Here is a 17,145-nt window from a genome sequence, read left to right on the forward strand (position 1 = left end):
GTTTTCTATAGACCTACTAGAGCTAGGCCATCCATTGCCATGTGCTACACTCAAACTCTTCTTCATAGAGCATAAAGGCAGTCTTCCAACCCAGTCTGGCTGAGAGTACCTTTTAATACATTATAAAAGGCTGCCCTTTCTTAGGCTGGCACAGCACAGAGCAGGGCATATAGCTTGGTGGGCAGAGCATGAGTTGGATGGCATCTTCCATTGTTTCCTCACCGAAACACCTTTGTGCAGGTTCACAATGGTTCTATCCATAGCAAGGCTTCAACCTATGGCCTGACCGCCATTCCTTCCCTTCCAGGTCCCTTTGATCTTTGATCTAGCTAAGCTGGGCTAACACTGCTCTCCTCTTCTTTTTTGCCTCTATACCTACGTTCATTGTGTTGCTTTCCTTGGCATGACCTTGTCTCCATAGCCATCTAATATGGCATGAAGATTTAGCTTACTTCTTCCCAAGCTCTTACACCGATTCCTTAGATAAAGTTAGCTTTTCTTCTTCCCCAAAGGGATACATTTTGTCCTTGTTATCATAAATCCTTTTTGGCAAGTGTCTTAACTCAGCTATGAAATCTGAAGCATCGTGAGAGCAGAGATGATGTCTTACTCCTTTTTGTATCTTCTGTGAACCTGGGGAACACAATAGAGATTTGTTGAATGAATGTCTCAAACTGAATCACAAGAAATGAGTTTATATTTGTAAAATGCTTAGCATAGTGCCTTTCACAGAGTGAAATAAAGGGGCTATACAGGTGTTTGTTAAATAAAATGAAAGGTTGATAGGACACAAGTTTGGATTTGAGAGGACTATTGTTATTATAATGAATGATGATTGTGTCCGTAATTTATTAATAGACCCAGGGTATTTTCTTTTTTATCACTAGCCTTTTAGTAATGCGGAACCATGGTTAGAAACATTGCTTTCTTTTTATATTCTATTTCTTTCTCTAATTACATATCATTTCTCTTGCAGTGATGGTTAAATCTCATTACATGTAATGATTTATCCATTTTCTTCTGTAAGAGTTTTATCAGCACTCCTTGTGTTATAATCTCATTATTTCACAAAATTATACCCTATTTGTTAAGAATAGTAACTGTTACCATGATTTCAACTTCTTCAATGCTCTTTTTAATCTCAACGTCATAGTCTTTTTTGTGAAAAGATTCAACATTTTTTTCTCTTCAGTTAGTCTAATTCTGTTCAGTGTTGCTTATATTATTTAGTGTCTTTCACTATACGTTGCTACGACCAAACCATTGGCTTCATTTTTACAATTCTACTTCTTTGAATAAGACGGAAAGCACTGAAGAAATCTAAATTACCATATTCTCCCTTTCTTCCAATATGTAATATGCCTGCAATGAAATAGTGCATCTTCATTCCTTAATTTCTATTGAATATATTTCTATATGGGATTGATTTTTTTTCCTTATTGATTGAAATATAGTTTAAGAAAGTTATAAAGTGTTCAACTGAGTCTCCTGAGTGCATGCATAAACAGAACATTACAGATCTTCACCATATATGGCCTACCAGGTGAATTTGACCTAAAACCAGCAAACAAATAAACAAAAACCTGAGTAAACAAATGGTAGGAAGCGAGTATAATCTGCTGTTTGTTTGTATACACAGCAGTGTCATTTGAGACCATTTTACAATCTTGGATGAATCTTGGATTAATGACAAAAAATGTTCCAAAGCCAAGGGATAAACTGTCTCCGAATAGCTCCTTTTTTCTCCCAGATGTAGCTTTAATTCCTTTTGATTTTTAATATAGAGATGCCCAAATATATGTGTATATTACATGAAGAATAATACTATGATCCCAGTATAGGTACCAGCAGTTTCAGTAATAACCAGTCTTATGTCATTTCTTAACCTCACTCTGCCACTCATTATGGTAATGTTTTCTGATGTTTAAAAATTTTCAATTGAGTAATAACAAGAAACTGATTTAAAAAAAAAAAATCCTGAGTTCTGGGGTGTCTAAATGGTTCAGGCATACAGCGTCCTGATCTCAAGGTTTGTGAGATTGAGCCCCGGTGTAGGGTTCTGTGCTGACAGTGCGGCTTGGGATTCTTTCCTCTCTTTCTGCCCTTTCCCCACTCGCACTCTCTCCCTCTCTCGCAAAATAAATGAATTAACTTAAAAAAAAAAAAAAAAAGCTGAGTCCTTAAGTGCCGTGTCTGCTGCTTTGGCATATTATTGATCTCTGGTGGAAAATGATCAAAATGGCTTTTCTTTGGGGCGCCTGGGTGGCGCAGTCGGTTGAGCGTCCGACTTCAGCTCAGGTCACGATCTCGCGGTCCGTGAGTTCGAGCCCCACGTCGGGCTCTGGGCTGACAGCTCAGAGCCTGGAGCCTGCTTCCGATTCTGTGTCTCCCTCTCTCTCTGCCCCTCCCCCGTTCATGCTCTGTCTCTCTCTGTCTCAAAAATAAATAAACATTAAAAAAAAAATAAAATTAAAAAAAAAAGCTTTTCTTTGACTGAAAAGCAGTTCCATTGATTATTCTTTTGGGAAGAGACGTCATCAGCCACCTGCTAATGTCTCTGTGCTCAAGAAAATGGGTAGAATAGCTGTCTGGAGCCATGTTCTGGTGGCTGTCTAATACAGTATCTAAGTGGCCAGATTCAGGGTAGCTTTCTACATTAAATCATGGCTTCACCAAGATTTAGCTGTGATACATGAAAAAGTTACTTATCTTTCCTGCATCTCAGTCTCCTTATCTGATGCTAATAATACTTATCTCATGGGACTGCTATGAAGATTAAATTAATATATATGAACAATTAAGAAGAGTTTCTGGAACATGCTTGAGTCATATATATGTTCATTCTTCTTCTTTTTTTTTTTTTTAATTACAAACCTCTTTTCAGTTTCAAAGAGTTGTGCATCTTTAAGATACTTGGGGGTCTTTGGGGATAAGAATGAAAAATTTTTTTTTTAATTTTTTTTTTTTTTTAACGTTTATTTATTTTTGAGACAGAGAGAGACAGAGCATGAACGGGGGAGGGTCAGAGAGAGGGAGACACAGAAGCTGAAACAGGCTCCAGGCTCTGAGCTGTCAGCACAGAGCCCGACGCGGGGCTCGAACTCACGGACCATGAGATCATGACCTGAGCCGAAGTGGGACGCTTAACCGACCAAGCCACCCAGGCGCCCCTGAGAATGAAAAATTTTTAAACACTTGAAAAGTATAGATAAATGTGCAATGTCTTAACTATGAACAAACATACATTGTCTCCTTTGCTCCTAAAAATGGGGTGGGGCGCCTATCTGGGTGGATCAGTTCATTGAGCAGCCGACTCAGGCCGAGGTCATGATCTCATGGTTTGTGAGTTCCATTCTTGCGTAAGGTTCTCTGCTCTCGACACAGAGTCCACTTTGGATACTATGTCCCTCTCTTTTGCCCCTCCCCCCCTTGCATTCTCTCTCTTTTTCTCTCTCAAAATTAAATAAAACATTTAAAACATTTAAATAAAACATTTAAACAGATGAAAAACATTTCAGCATTAAAGTAAAACTGTTTTAACTCAGGGGCGCTTGGGTGGGTCAGTCGGTTAAGCACCTGACTCTTGATTTTGGCTTAGGTCATTATCTCAGGGTTCATGAGTATGAGCCCCACATCTCACTCCACGCTGACAGTGCAGTGCCTGCTTTGGATCCTCTCTCTCTCTCTCTCTCTCTGCCCTTTCCTGCTCTTTCTCTCTCTCTCCCTCTCTCAAAACTAAATAAGCATTTAAAAAAAAAAAAGTTTGTTTTAATTAAATATTTCAGATTGTACAGATCTGAGGGAAAAGTCTAGTCAGGACCGATAATGTTAAGAATATAAAAATTAAAGAATATGGTAGAACAAACGTGTTCATTGAAGTTTTGTGGGATTCCTCTAAAATCCAAGGAAGCACCGTAAGAATACAAAGAAGCAGAAAACATTAAAATGTAGTTAGAATAAAGGTCCTCAAACCTTAACTTCTATTCCTAGCAGTTCCTCAGTATGATCATTGCATTTTAAAGGTGTTGAAAATAATAATAATAAAAGGTGATTCCCTGGATAATTTGAAGAATCTTAAGAAGAAGAAGAAGAAGAAAAAGAAGAAGAAGAAGAAGAAGAAGAAGAAGAAGAAGAAGAAGAAGGAGGAGGAGGAGGAGGAGGAGAAGGAGGAGAAGAAGGAGAAGGAGGAGGAGGAGGAGGAGGAGGAGGAGGAGAAGGAGGAGAAGAAGGAGAAGAAGGAGAAGAAGAAGAAGAAGCAGAAGAAGAAGGAGGAGGAGGAGGAGGAGAAGAAGGAGGAGAAGGAGGAGAAGAAGGAGAAGAAGGAGAAGAAGAAGAAGAAGAAGAAGATGACAGAAGGGGGAAAAAAAAAAGAAAGGGGAAAAAAAGCAAGGCAAAGAATAAGTGGTTAAAATATTTTTGGAAGGAGAGGGTCCACAGAGCAGGCTGGCGTGCAGAAGAATGGTACTCGGAGCTGTAGAAACCTGAACATACTGGCCCAGGAGTCAGCCAATCAGGAGGCTGAGAAGCACATTTCCATAATGATGATTGGCTGGTGGGCTGGAGGCTCGCTGAGCCGAGGGGATGGGTGGAGAGGATACTGCAGGAAATAGCACGATCACTTTCTGGCTTTCTGTCGTGCATTGCCTAGTCTCCACAAGTTTGTAGTGATTCATCCTTTAGGAAAGCTTGTTTTGAAAACAAAAGAGGCACAGTTGTTCACAACAAAAGTAATACTCCGCAGCCAAAGGAGCGGAATATAATGGTACTCTTTTATTTATTTATTTATTTTTTTAAATGAACTTTGGTCGCCTGATTTTTTTTTTTTTCTTCTAACCAAGATATTGAGACTTTTTTTAGCAGATGCGTAAGGGTTTGATTTAAATTAAAATTCGACAGGGGTGACTGTTTCTGATAAGCGTCATTGCTTGATTCATCTGGCAGCTCTCTGAAATCTGCACAAATGGAATGTAGTTTGTAAAGTGCCGAGAAATTCTGAAATTCTAGCGCCAAAAGTACATGAAATACTTTCACAATTAAGGGGATTCTGTTCCTGTTTCCAAGAAGAGGCTGTATTGGGAATTTTTTTTTTCTTGCAGTCATGTATGTGTGAGAGCTAGAGATATACTTGCCCATGAATTTTGTATTACTCTTACACAATTTGACACGTATGTTAAAAGCCCACTGTCATTAAGGTTCTAGAGATTTTTGTAAATCGCAAGAGGGGGAGCTGAGAAAGCAAAGCAAGGGAGAAAGATGGAGTGGAACATAATGGCTGTATGGGCTCCCTTCGGGCCCTTTCCTTCTTGGTGGCATCGTCTTTGGTCGGAATTGTTTTAGATTCAAAGAGAGCTGTGACAACATTTCACCTACAAGTTTTCACGTTGCCTTTAACGATCATTCTTTCCACAGCCCATCTTTCTGGAAATGAGAGTAATTCTATAATGCAGATTAAGCAGAAGTATTTTTTCAGTCTCTCCCAGTGACCATTCCTTGGCTAGCTAACAGACCAGCCATTCAGAAGCAATTTTCTTCAGGCTGAAATTATGTGCTGACCGTAGCAGAACACTTCCCATAATAACCCTTCCCCCACCCAACGCTAAATACAATCTGTCTCCTACTCACTGTAATAACGTGCAAATGACTGTAATTTTGCAGACAAGAAACAGCCCAAAGTGAAACGTGTCTAAACAGAGGTCGATTTGAAAAATCAGGGCTATTACCTAAATCTGTAAAATACATATTGTAATAAAACCAGCAACAGCAATCTCCAATAAGTAGTTTTAAAAAACTGTAGCTTGTGTTTTGATCTTCTTTATGTACCCAGTCTCCACTGGCCTAAAAGAAAAATCCTTTTCCAGAAATGGTTTCATTACATGCGATGTAAATTGCCTTACTTTGTTAACTGATCCGCAGACCTTGCTTGGGCACCCGTTCAGATATAGTAGCGGGCACGACGCTGCAAGGGCCTGCTCCAAGCAGAGGTTCCATTTCAGACACTTAACACTGACCTACATTGCGGTTCTCTCAATGTGAGCCGTATACAAATGTTTTCCTGTAGAAGAATGCACTGTTTTGCGATATTTGCCAGTTTCTCTAGCACTGCAGGGCCTGAAAGGGACGCGATTTGCTGTGTTTTCTTTTTTTCTTGCAAGTTTGAGGATTGGGAGAAGAGATGGGGAAAGACACACACATAGAGGGGGAAGCATCTTCTTTAGCTTTGTATTTCTTTGCTATTAAACTTCATCGTAGTCTTAAATCAGAGCATGGGAATCGTGCTTTATATCGTTTCAATTTGTTGAAACAAAACTGGGGTATGAAAATGTGTGAAGATAGCCATTAATCTCCTTCCCCTCAATGGAGGGTCCCTTTTGTTAGACTCTCAGGAGATTAAATGGAAGGTGAATGGTGCATAGAAATGACCTGAGACGTTAACACAGCTGTGTTACACAATGTGTGTAAATGTCCGTAGTCACAAAACGTGTTATCTGAATATCCCCAAGTCTTCCCGGGAAGGGTGAATACCATCAGTGTGTTTCCTTTATGGATCCCACCCTACCTCACCCTGCCTTCTGCCCCCCAGGGAAGGGCCTGAAATGTTTCTGTGTACAGGTCCTCTCTTTCCACCGGACACCTGCTTCTTGTCACTTTATTTTGGTCTGGCGATATTTCAGGACATTGCAAACATGCCACATGTTTAACCAAGAACACTGCTCATCTCTTTTTGGTGATAGTTGTCTAGGGAGGGATAGCGTTAAAAATGCTCCCCGGAAACTCAAAGTGGACTTAGTCAGCAGGTGTGAAAAGGCAGAGGAACAGTTTTCTCTAGAAGACCTTGTACAAGTGGGAGGCTAGAATGTTACCAGTAGGTGAAAAGAGTGAAGACCTTCTAGTGTTTGTGTGGGCGTGTAAATCACCAACTCTACATTCCCTGGAAACCAGGGCAGGTCACCTGCCCACTACCTTGAGGCCGGTCTGTTCATAAACAACCCCACACAGATAAGAATCTTTCTCCACAATCTTCTTGGGCAGCCACAAAGTTTCTCATTATGTCTAAATTGAGTTCCTTTTCCCATACACCAAGCCCATTTCCAGGTCGGTTTTATTCTTGATAGCTTTGCTTTCCACTTTTCCCACTTGGTCCTGAGCGAGGACGTGTCCATGTTGACAGAGATTTTTTAGAAAAGCTAGGACCAGGTATACACTCCCATCCTAATAAAAGCTGAAGAATTTTTTTTCTGATCCCTCCTACACCATAATTCAGAGGAAATAGGAACCGGAGACACATCTACTGTTGTGTTTTTCTGTGTTAACTGCTCGAAGGCCCTGGCCTTCTCGGCATTGGGCTCTTTTGCTCGTAAATAGTGGGGAAAGTCCTAGGCCGGAAGCTTCTGCACCTTGTGATTGGTGCAGAATATCCTGGGGGGCAGGGCTCTTGGTGATGGTGATTGGAGAACACTCTTTAACTGCCCCCTTTACCCACTATTCCTCAAGCGGCTTCCACCCCTCCATTCCTTCTAGACTCCAATTCCAGCTGGCTCCTCCCCACTACCACATCTCTGGGGAGACAGGCACTAAAATGACAAAGTGCTCGTGTCATGCAATAGTGTGCCAGCATCACCAAGGATGTGCATGTGGATATTAATATGGAGACTGGCGTGGTCCTGTTATCTTGATAAGAGACAGAGCTAAAACTTTCTTCTCTAAAATCTGAGAGCGTCCCGATTTTTGTGAGGGGAGCAGCTCTGACTTTCTAAAGCTGCTAGTTAATTATCTTCGTTTCACTCATCAATTAGCTGATAGCCCTCTGATGTCTCTTGATTGCCCCCTTTGTCAAACAAAACAAAACAAACACACGCAAAGCCAGCATAACAACTCTGGCTTATTCAAATCTTCGAGAAGAATGGGGAGGGCAGGAGATGGGGGGTGGGGTGCAAATGGAGTGTGGAGATGTTGGGATGGCAGGAAAAGGGTTTGAGTTAAATTCGTGAATGAGTTTGGCATAAGCCCCTACCTTTGACTATTAGGGTTTACTGAACAAAAAAGCTTAGATTCAAGGTTAGGTGGTAATGTTAGGGTTAGATCAGATTATTTGAGTATTAGGAAGCCTGAGCTTTGGTTTTAGTTATCCTGAATCCATGCCCCAGACTCAGGGATTTGCTTTTTACCAAGGCAGTGTTAGAGGGCTGCTTCTACCCTTTCCAGCTTCACAAATTCAGGTCTTATTTTCTGTGCTTTTTGAAGTCCAGTTGTTGTAAGAGCTAGCTGTTGATTTTTCTAAGCTGATATAACATTGGGGGGGTGGGTAGCCATGGTCTTCCAATGGCTGAAATGGAGTACATACTCCAGGGACAGTGGAAGTGCCCAGGAGTGATCTGGGCGTTTGAGGAACCTCTCCTCCAAAAGAAGAAAAGTTAAAAAAAAAAAAAAAAAATCACCATATGGTGCTATTACTATCAATTGAACATTAAAAGAATTTGTAAATCTGTATATTCAAAAATAGAAACAAACATCAGAGCTAAAATGGAGGGTAAGTGGATATCAGGTGGCTAATTTGCCCCATTTTATTTGTTAATGTATCGCGTTGATTTGAATATAGATCGCTTTAGGGAGATCTAAGGACTAGTCTAGATTACATTCCTCTAGTTTATATACCTCAGCAAAGTGCTGTTTATTACTATTTGCAGCATCAAGTTGAGTTCATCGTGGGTAGTGAAACAACACATTGCCATTTTTATTTTATTTATTTATTTATTTATTTATTTATTTTAATGTTTATTTATTTTTGAGACAGAGAGAGACAGAGCACGAACGAGGGAGGGTCAGACAGAGAGGGAGACACAGAATCTGAAGCAGGCTCCAGGCTCTGAGCTATCAGCACAGAGCCCGACGCGGGGCTCGAACTCATGGACTGTGAGATCATGACCTGAGCTGAAGTCGGTCGCTTAACTGACTGAGCCACGCAGGCGCCCCCACATTGCCATTTTTAAAAAGAACTAAATATATTGGAAGCTCAAACATGAGTCAATAGACATTACTTAAAACATGTGACATAAATATTTTTATTGACCCGCAAAGTCATCCCTGAGTGTTTACATCATGAGCTGTCTTTTGCTACCAGTAATCCACTTTATATGTCCATTTGACTCTGAAGACACATCCTCAAATTGTAATTGTCATGTGGAAATTACAGTAGTGTTGGATCTTTAATGCTTGGGATCATGATGCTTTCAGTGAAATTCAGAGTACATCTTTGACTTTAAGGTTTCCACATTGTAGCTCCTAAAAGTAATGGCAAATAACAGTGAAAAATTAAAAAATAAATGTGCTTTAAAGGCTTAATGTGTATATATATATATATATATATATATATATACATTAATTTAAGTATATTAGCTGTTACAGTACAATACTACACTTGTTATTTTATATAACCTCTCTTATCCTGTGACCTCAGAGTCCCATTAACTTGGTTGTTGGCATTCATCCTATAATAGATTGTAAAATATTTCTCTATTTCTTGGTGGATTGAGCTGGCTAGCGGTCAGAGGACTTTGACACATTCCCCCCCCCCCCCTTTCCCCAAGATAGGGTTAAAGATCTGGGGGAAGGGGAACTCTGACAATGTTTCCGTTTAAAAATGCATACTGGGACTGTTTAACGGGTTAATCTTTTTAGTATATTTATCTCCCACAAATCGATTTGGTAAAAAACGAGGCTGGCCCGAGGTGTTAATATGGTTGGCTGGGACCTTATTTTATTTTTTAATTTTTTTGGAGCCGCCTAGAACCAGGTGGAAAAGATTTGTTACAAATTCCAGGGAAGAAGTGTTCACGTAGTGGCGGTTAAATGGTTGCCAGCGTTCACACTTAAGTGCTTGTACAACAGAAGACTGGAAACAAAAGGGTTACTTGTTTCCCCACCGCCGCCTTTACCCCCAGATCGATTTTTCTTATTTAATCAGCGAGTAAAAAGAGAGACACGGGGAAAAAAAAAAAAAATTGGAAGAAGGGCAAAGTGGTGGGGGAGGGTTGAAAGCCAGAAGCTGCAATACAGAAAATCATTCTTGGGAGTTCGCGCTGCTGAGTCCTTGCAACAAGGAAGGGAAGCCAGCAAAACGCTCGCAGTCATTTCCACACAGCCAGCCTCCCTCTTCTCCTCGCTACGCGCTAGTGGCTCATTTGGCTTCCCTCTGCCACCGAGCGATCACATACATTATTTCCCCCAAGATAACACAATCAAACTTGTATTTACCGACATCCTTTCCTCGCAGCCTGTTTGAGATTTGTTTTAATAAATAAGTGTTTTATGTGAATGATGTAGTAATTGAAACGGGCGCACCATTTTTTTTTTTCTTCTTACTGCAGGAGGTTCCCCATCCCCAATCTGGTTGGAAAATAAAACGCTTTGTCTCCACAACCACCCCCCACCGCACCCCCACCCGCTCTCAGTGTGTGTTTTATACGTGTGTATATCTCAACCCCCTACAGTAGCCAAGAGAAAGCAGCTAGCCAATGAGAGAGCCCAGTTTCATAAAAGCTGCTCTCTGATTGGCCCGATGCGAAAGGGCAATGGGAACAAAGAAAAGTCCCTTTCAGGTATAGAGGCTGAGAGCTCCTTTTGCTCCACTCCCCCTGTGTGTGTGTTGTGTTTCAGTCCTGATTTCAGTGTTGCAGAACAAGCTTGTTGTGTGTGTGCACCAGGGGGATTTTTGTTTTCTTTTTTTTTTAATGTTAATTTTTGCTTTTACAAAAAATACACAGGACGGTCTGTGACATTTGATGGTCCATCTTCTTTAATAATAAATTTGTTGAAGAGATTATAATTTCCAAAATAAAGCGGCTGCAACCAAACACATTCAATGCAGTTAGAAGGAAAAGGTCAACTCGATCCAATACAGACCGTAAGTACGGTTGCGTGGGGAATGTGCGAGTTTTATGCATTGAAATGAGGAACTAGTTACAGGGTTTGGCTTTTGCATTGAGAACAACAACCCAAGAAGGGTGAATTTTATTCAGTGGAGGGTGAAGCATTTGTAACTTCTTCACACAAATTAAGCTTGACTGGGCACTCGGGGTAACTTAGAGTAAATTACCTTTTGGGCTGTAACCCAAGGAGAATAAAAGTGACACAGTTACATATCCTGATCTGCAGTGTCTATTCCCTAGCTCACCTCGCCCCCTCCCTCTCCTGTCCTAGCTGGGCAAGACCCTCTTCCAAACCGAGCCAGGAAAATGGGGGCAAGGGCAGAACAAGCCGATTTCTATCTCTTGCCACATCCTAGTTCCCAATAATTTAATATTAAACAAGGGAATAGTCACCCATTACATGTAATGGTTATAATTACCATTTTCCACCTCCTTAAAAAAGCAAGCAGCAAAAACACCATTAAGGGGAAAAAAAAGCGCCCCACCCAACCCAAACAAACCCACAAATAGAGTAACAATGGTGTGTTTATTACATGACCTGGCTCGCGAGCTAGCAAAATATTTTTCTTTGTTTAAGACGTGAGGGGGTCCCTAAAACCCAAGTAGCTTGGAGGTGCCCTCCCTCCTCTGCTAGGCGTCCCCATCCCTGGCCCCTCGGGAAAGCCGACAAATTGGAGATAAGTTGAGGAGAGGTTTATAAGGTGTTTCTTTAAAACATCTGCTTTGCTCTTGTGCTCATTACATTTCACTCCTTCGAACTTCCGAGAGCCTAGATCTGCGAGAAATGTTTCACATTCATAACTTGTAGCTGCGCCCACTGCAGGGGGGTGGGGGCGCGGGGAGGCGGCGGCGGGGGGTGGGGAGTGTGTGCAGGGGGAGGGGAGAGACCTTCAGCTTTTTTTTAAAGACCAGATCAGTATTTTCTTGATACGCTTGTCACCATTTTTGTTCTCACGACAACCAATTGAGCCCTTGATCCTCACGTGATGTGAAAGGCTTGCACTGTAACAAAATCGCTCCTTTTAGATGGTTGGTTGTTGCTAACTCGCCCATCCCCCTCTCCCAGCCCCGACATTTCCAGCAAAGCGACTCTCCACTTCCAATCCATCAACAATTCATTACTGCTTTTAGCTTCCAAACGCCAGCTAATTAAAAATACTAAGCCAAGCTCCGGGGCCATCTGACTAAACACAGGAGGGGGGTGGGTGAGAGAGGAGGAGGAGAGAAAAATAAATAAAAGGGAGACGCACCGTTTGCTGCGACTATCAATGGGAAAAACTGTCCGGAAAAAGGTCGCCTAAAAAAAAATTTTTTTTTTTTTTACTCTAATTATCGAATTACCACATGAGTGATTGGCTTGAGCGACGGCGGATTCCCCCCCCCCCCCCCCCCCGGGGACTATACTAGGAACTGGGTTCCTTTTTCTTAAAACAACATAAAACAGGAAAACATCACATCCTTTGGGTTTCGAAGACTGAACCAATTTTAAACGCCGTTATTTTCCTCACCCCACCGCCCCCCGCCCCCCGCCCCGAGCGAATGCTGTTCTAACTGGTTTATCAGCTCATTGAATCATCTGCTCCCCTCCCCCTCCACACCTTTCTTTTTCTCCTTCGGCTGGGGTTCTCATCCTACCCTTTCTTCCTCCTCCTGCCCCTCCCCCCTCCTCCCTCTTCGCCCCCTCCTCCCCTCCCCCTCTTCTTCCCCCTCCTTTCCTCTTAAGTTAGTTCAAGAAATCAAATCTGTCAGGACGGGCGGAAAAATGCCACTTCCCGACTAACAGGCGGAATCCAGCCCAGATTTTCAGTCGTTTCTTCTTATTCTTTCTTCCCTTTCACTAATTTATCCCGATGTTAGCACATTCTGTCTTGTTACTAGCGGACGCCTGTAGGTTTGCTACATGGGATCATTACTTACTGATCACGGTGACTCTGAAGTCTGGAACTGAAGGCGGAATGAGAAGTTGGGAAAACTTTTTTCTCTAAGCTCTCTCTTTTTTTTATATATATCTATAAAAAACTATTATTCTCGATGCTTGTTAAGAGGAAAAAAAACCTTTGGTGCTTCTGTTGTGAATGTGAAACATTATCTTCCAGCTGTACAGTGACACATTTTTTTAAGGAGAAAAGGACTCCTGATCCGTTTGCCAAAAGGGGGGTGGGGAGGTGGAATAATGTTATCGAGTGATTATTCTGGCTGAGATGTGTTATTTGGTTTCTTCCTTCTTGATCATTTGGTGTTTAAGTAAAATGAGGCACAGGCTTGTTTGCCGAGTGGAGTGGGAAAGGCATTTTGATTTGCTGGCCTAATTAAAAAATGATAAAGGATTAAAGGTAAGCAATGTCTGTGTGTGTGTGTGTGTGTGTGTGTATGTATATTTATTTATTTTTCTCGACAATCAACTGTTAAAAGGGGCTGATCCCTTTAAAAACCGTTTTAACTGATCTTTGTCAAACACACACTCATTTGCGGTCATTGAGGCCACCTTGGCGCAGACTACTTAAAGTGCATGTCTTAATCAGTTTCCCTGTACAGTCAGTGGCACCATATTTAACAGATTGAGCAAGTCTGTGACCTAGGAATACGGTAGAATTGTTTACATGTAATTTTTTTTCCCTCAAAAGGCAGGTATTCAGCCTTTTTTTTTTTTTAACACTGTCTTTTTATAGAGAAATGCTCTTAAAGACGTGTGTGTGTATTTCAAAAATAAAATTGTATAAACTGTTGGGGAAGAGACGGTATGTGTTTGCTGGGGGTGGGGGGGGGGGGAGGTAGTTATTGGTTGTTTTTCCTGTTCCTTACTGGGAACAAAAAACTGATTGCCCAGACAATTTGTAAAAAGAAGTCATAAAATTAGAAATAAGGAAAATTTAGAAACATAATTCTGAAACTAGCCTCAAGAGGACTTCCAGGGTCTGGTCTTTGAAATTGCAAGATCTAGGACGCGTTTAGGGATGTTTAAAGCTGTGTTCCTCCCTCTTGTCTGAGTGTTTAGGCTGTGTTTCTGGGACTGAGATATCACATGTATGAAAAAAAAAAATCCTAAACTCTTTTTTTTTTTTTTTTTAAACCTTTCTGGACTTGACTCAGATCTTTAAGATATTTTAATGCCTTAAAAAGAGTGATTATCCTTGTGCTGTTGATAAAGGGATTTTTTTTTTTTTTTAAGCTACTGTAAGATGCTTACTATCACGGGTAAGTTTTTTTGGGCTTGGTTATTTTCTTTTAAACCTGGTACTGGACTGTGGGGACAATATAGGAGCCACCTTCTTCTCCAATTTTCCCTGTACCCCTTACTGACTCCCCAGTATTAATCGTTTTTTATTCTGGTAACACCCAGACAAGAAATATCCGACTTTTCCCCCCTTCACAGGAAAAGGTGGACCGGGACTAAAGGGTGTAAAATCCCTGGACACATTCCTGGGGCAGGAAAAAGAAGAGGAAGATTAGAAGATTTTTTTTTTTTTTTTTTTTTTTTTTTTTTTTTTTAAGAGAAAGCCCAGCGGAGCTAAACGGATGTCCCCTCATCTCCAAAGGAAAGTTCATCGGATTTTTATACTAGAGAGCTCATCTTCAGGATGTCAGTGAACATTTCTACTGCAGGAAAAGGTGTGGATCCAAATACGGTTGATACTTATGACAGTGGTGATGATTGGGAAATCGGGGTTGGAAATTTAATAATCGATTTGGACGCTGATTTGGAGAAGGACAGACAGAAATTTGAGATGAATAATTCCACCAACACGCCTAGCAGCAGCAACTCGAAGGATTGCGGAGGTCTGGCCTCCAGCGGGGCCGGTGCTACCGCAGCCTTAGCTGATGGCCTAAAATTTGCTTCTGTTCAGCCTTCTGCTCCCCAGGGGAATTCACACAAAGAGACCAGCAAATCAAAAGTGAAAAGGAGTAAAACTTCTAAGGATGCTAATAAATCTCTGCCTTCTGCTGCCTTGTATGGGATTCCCGAGATCAGCAGCACTGGCAAGAGGCAGGAAGTCCAAGGGCGCCCTGGAGAGGCAACTGGCATGAATTCAGCGCTGGGTCAAAGTGTGAGCAGCGGCGGCGTCAGCAACCCAAACGGCAATAGTACCGGCACCGGCACCTCCGCGGCCACCGCGGGGGCGGCCTCCTGTGGGAAAAGCAAAGAGGAGAAGGCAGGTAAAAGCCAGAGCAGCCGAGGTGCCAAGCGGGATAAGGATGCGGGGAAATCCAGGAAGGACAAGCACGACCTGCTTCAGGGCCACCAGAATGGCAGTGGCGGCCAGGCCCCTTCCGGGGGGCACCTCTATGGCTTTGGGGCCAAGAGCAATGGAGGTGGCGCGAGCCCCTTCCACTGCGGGGGCGCTGGGAGTGGCAGCGGCGCGGCTGCAGGGGAAGTTAGCAAAAGTGCCCCGGATTCAGGGCTCATGGGAAACTCTATGTTGTTAAAGAAGGAAGAGGAGGAGGAGGAGAGCCACAGGCGAATCAAGAAACTGAAAACCGAGAAGGTAGGATAAAGTCGCCTTCCTCGACTTCCCACTTTCCTCTTTGTGTGCATTTGTGTGGGTGTGTGTGTGTGTGTTTGGGGAGGGGGTGGGTGTCCTCTGTGTGCCTTAACACTTCCTATTCGTGCTTTCTGGTTCTTTGTGAGATTTCTGTCCTCTGCATCCTTTCCACGAGAATTTGGAATGGGGGAGCTTCCTTGGGTGCACGGTTTTAGCTCTTGCTTCTGCTGCTGCTGCTTGTGGTGCTAAGTGTTCGGGTCCCCGGGTGGGAGGGCCTGGGTGTTCCTAAAGTGCCTTTTACCCTGCAGAAGGGCTTCTGGCCAGTCAGCCAGTTGTGGTGTGCTTTTAATAGAAAACCTGCTCATGTACCCACTTGACTCCTGTCCTGGTTTCTCGCCCAAGGAGAGCTGTCTTACATGTGAATATACGCGCCCTAGTATTTCTGGTAGTGTGTCCTTAGGGGCAGGGTTCACCGTCCCTCCCTGGGGAGGTAGGTCGAGGATTCTCAATTACACTCCTCCCTCAACCTGTTTATTTTTATTTTTATTTTTTTTTCCGTTACTTTCTCCAACATAGTTCTGTCAAAGGGCATCAGCCTTGCATGGGTTCCTCTCATTGGTCCTGGGTTAAACCCCAGCTCGGTGCCCCTGTGTTGTCGGTTGCTTCGCCGTGTAGAATGACTGGAATGTTTTTGGTGGCTTTTAGGACTGTACCCTGGTGCCCCGGCCCAGTTCTTAGCTGGAGATATGAGTGTTCTCCTTTGGATTTCTGGCTTGCCTAGGGAGTGGGAAGGCTGGTGAAGACAAGTGAAAAAAAAAGGCTTGGCGGATTGGTGCTCCTGAAATGTGAAAACGGCCAGAGGAGACGAGAATTTGGGGTCGCATTTGAGCAAAAGTCTGGTTAGACACTGCCTTTGGAAAACTTGCCCCCAGGGCTGTGCCATTCGGTGCTGGAGGCCTGTGACTTACTGGTCCAGTGATGGGGGTACGTTGGGTAGTGTCCCAGGACTGAAAGTGCTCTGTCCACCCTGCAGGTTGGGAGAGAGCTGGGGGTGTGAGTAATGTTTCTGTAAAATCGGTCTTTAATCCTGCCGGTAGTGCTTTGCAGAAGCAAAAATTCATATCCTGTGATTTATGGCGTGGCTGTTTGGAAATGTGCTTCTTAAACACTTTGGTGTATTTGCTATGTCTAACTTGATCCGAACTGTAAGATGTCTTTGGGTGATTATTTCCGTGTACAGTTATTCGCTGCTCTGTCCTCAAACCTTTCAATTTTTGTTTTTGTGTGTTGAAGACTTTAATGATGGGAGTACAGGAAGAAAGTTCTGATTTTATGATTTGAGAAGTTGTTGAAGGTCCATCAAAGTGTAGATAATGCCAGCATCACAAAAAGCCTGCGAACGCTTCTTTGATTCCTGTGCCTTTGGGCAGACAGCATTTTACAGTGATGACTTGAAATGCATTTTTAAAAATCCCAGGTTTCGATACTTCCATTTCACTGCGTAGTTGCGCGTAATTTCTGCTAAAAGGCGTTCTGAAATCTTATTACTTAGTACAGTAGAGCATTTACTTTTGTTGCCAATAGTCTTCCAATTGCAGTTATAATCTGCTCTAACTATCTAGATGAATTGCCCTAATCCAGTGCTCACAATGGCTGTGGTTAAGGAGTCAGAACCATTTGATTGGATTCACTGCTGCCTGGAATGTGGGAGGTACTGCCCTTTTGCATTCCCCTTAGCC

The 17,145-nt window shown here is 42.5% G+C and overlaps 1 protein-coding gene and 2 long non-coding RNA genes across 8 annotated transcripts in view; 2 read left to right on the plus strand and 1 right to left on the minus strand.

Annotated features, from left to right (window-relative positions):
• Positions 1–9,035: 9,035 nt before the first annotated feature.
• LOC109278859 (uncharacterized) lies at positions 9,036–12,956 on the minus strand. Its single transcript, XR_002085866.2, has 3 exons — positions 12,843–12,956; positions 12,176–12,222; positions 9,036–9,279 (listed from the first exon to the last, which is right to left on the minus strand). It is a non-coding gene; the product is annotated as an uncharacterized LOC109278859 (long non-coding RNA).
• ZNF608 (zinc finger protein 608) overlaps positions 10,641–17,145 on the plus strand; it is a 117,705-nt gene continuing 111,200 nt past the window's right edge. For 2 of the 6 annotated variants that reach the window (XM_053907529.1, XM_019469527.2), the window contains exon 1: positions 14,401–15,409. In XM_053907529.1, coding sequence (XP_053763504.1) covers positions 14,504–15,409 — 906 coding nt within the window. In that variant the 5' untranslated portion in view covers positions 14,401–14,503. Of the gene's footprint in view, positions 10,901–14,397; positions 15,410–17,145 lie in introns of those variants that run through there. The other 4 variants (XM_019469529.2, XM_019469530.2, XM_053907530.1 and 1 more) reach the window with 4 other exon arrangements.
• LOC128778332 (uncharacterized) lies at positions 13,146–14,404 on the plus strand. The gene is made up of 2 exons (XR_008423915.1): positions 13,146–13,258; positions 14,299–14,404. It is a non-coding gene; the product is annotated as an uncharacterized LOC128778332 (long non-coding RNA).

This window comes from Panthera pardus, unplaced genomic scaffold, assembly GCF_024362965.1.
Source record: "Panthera pardus isolate Hobbes unplaced genomic scaffold, ASM2436296v1 HiC_scaffold_2, whole genome shotgun sequence".
In the NCBI taxonomy this organism is placed as follows: Eukaryota; Metazoa; Chordata; class Mammalia; order Carnivora; family Felidae; genus Panthera; species Panthera pardus.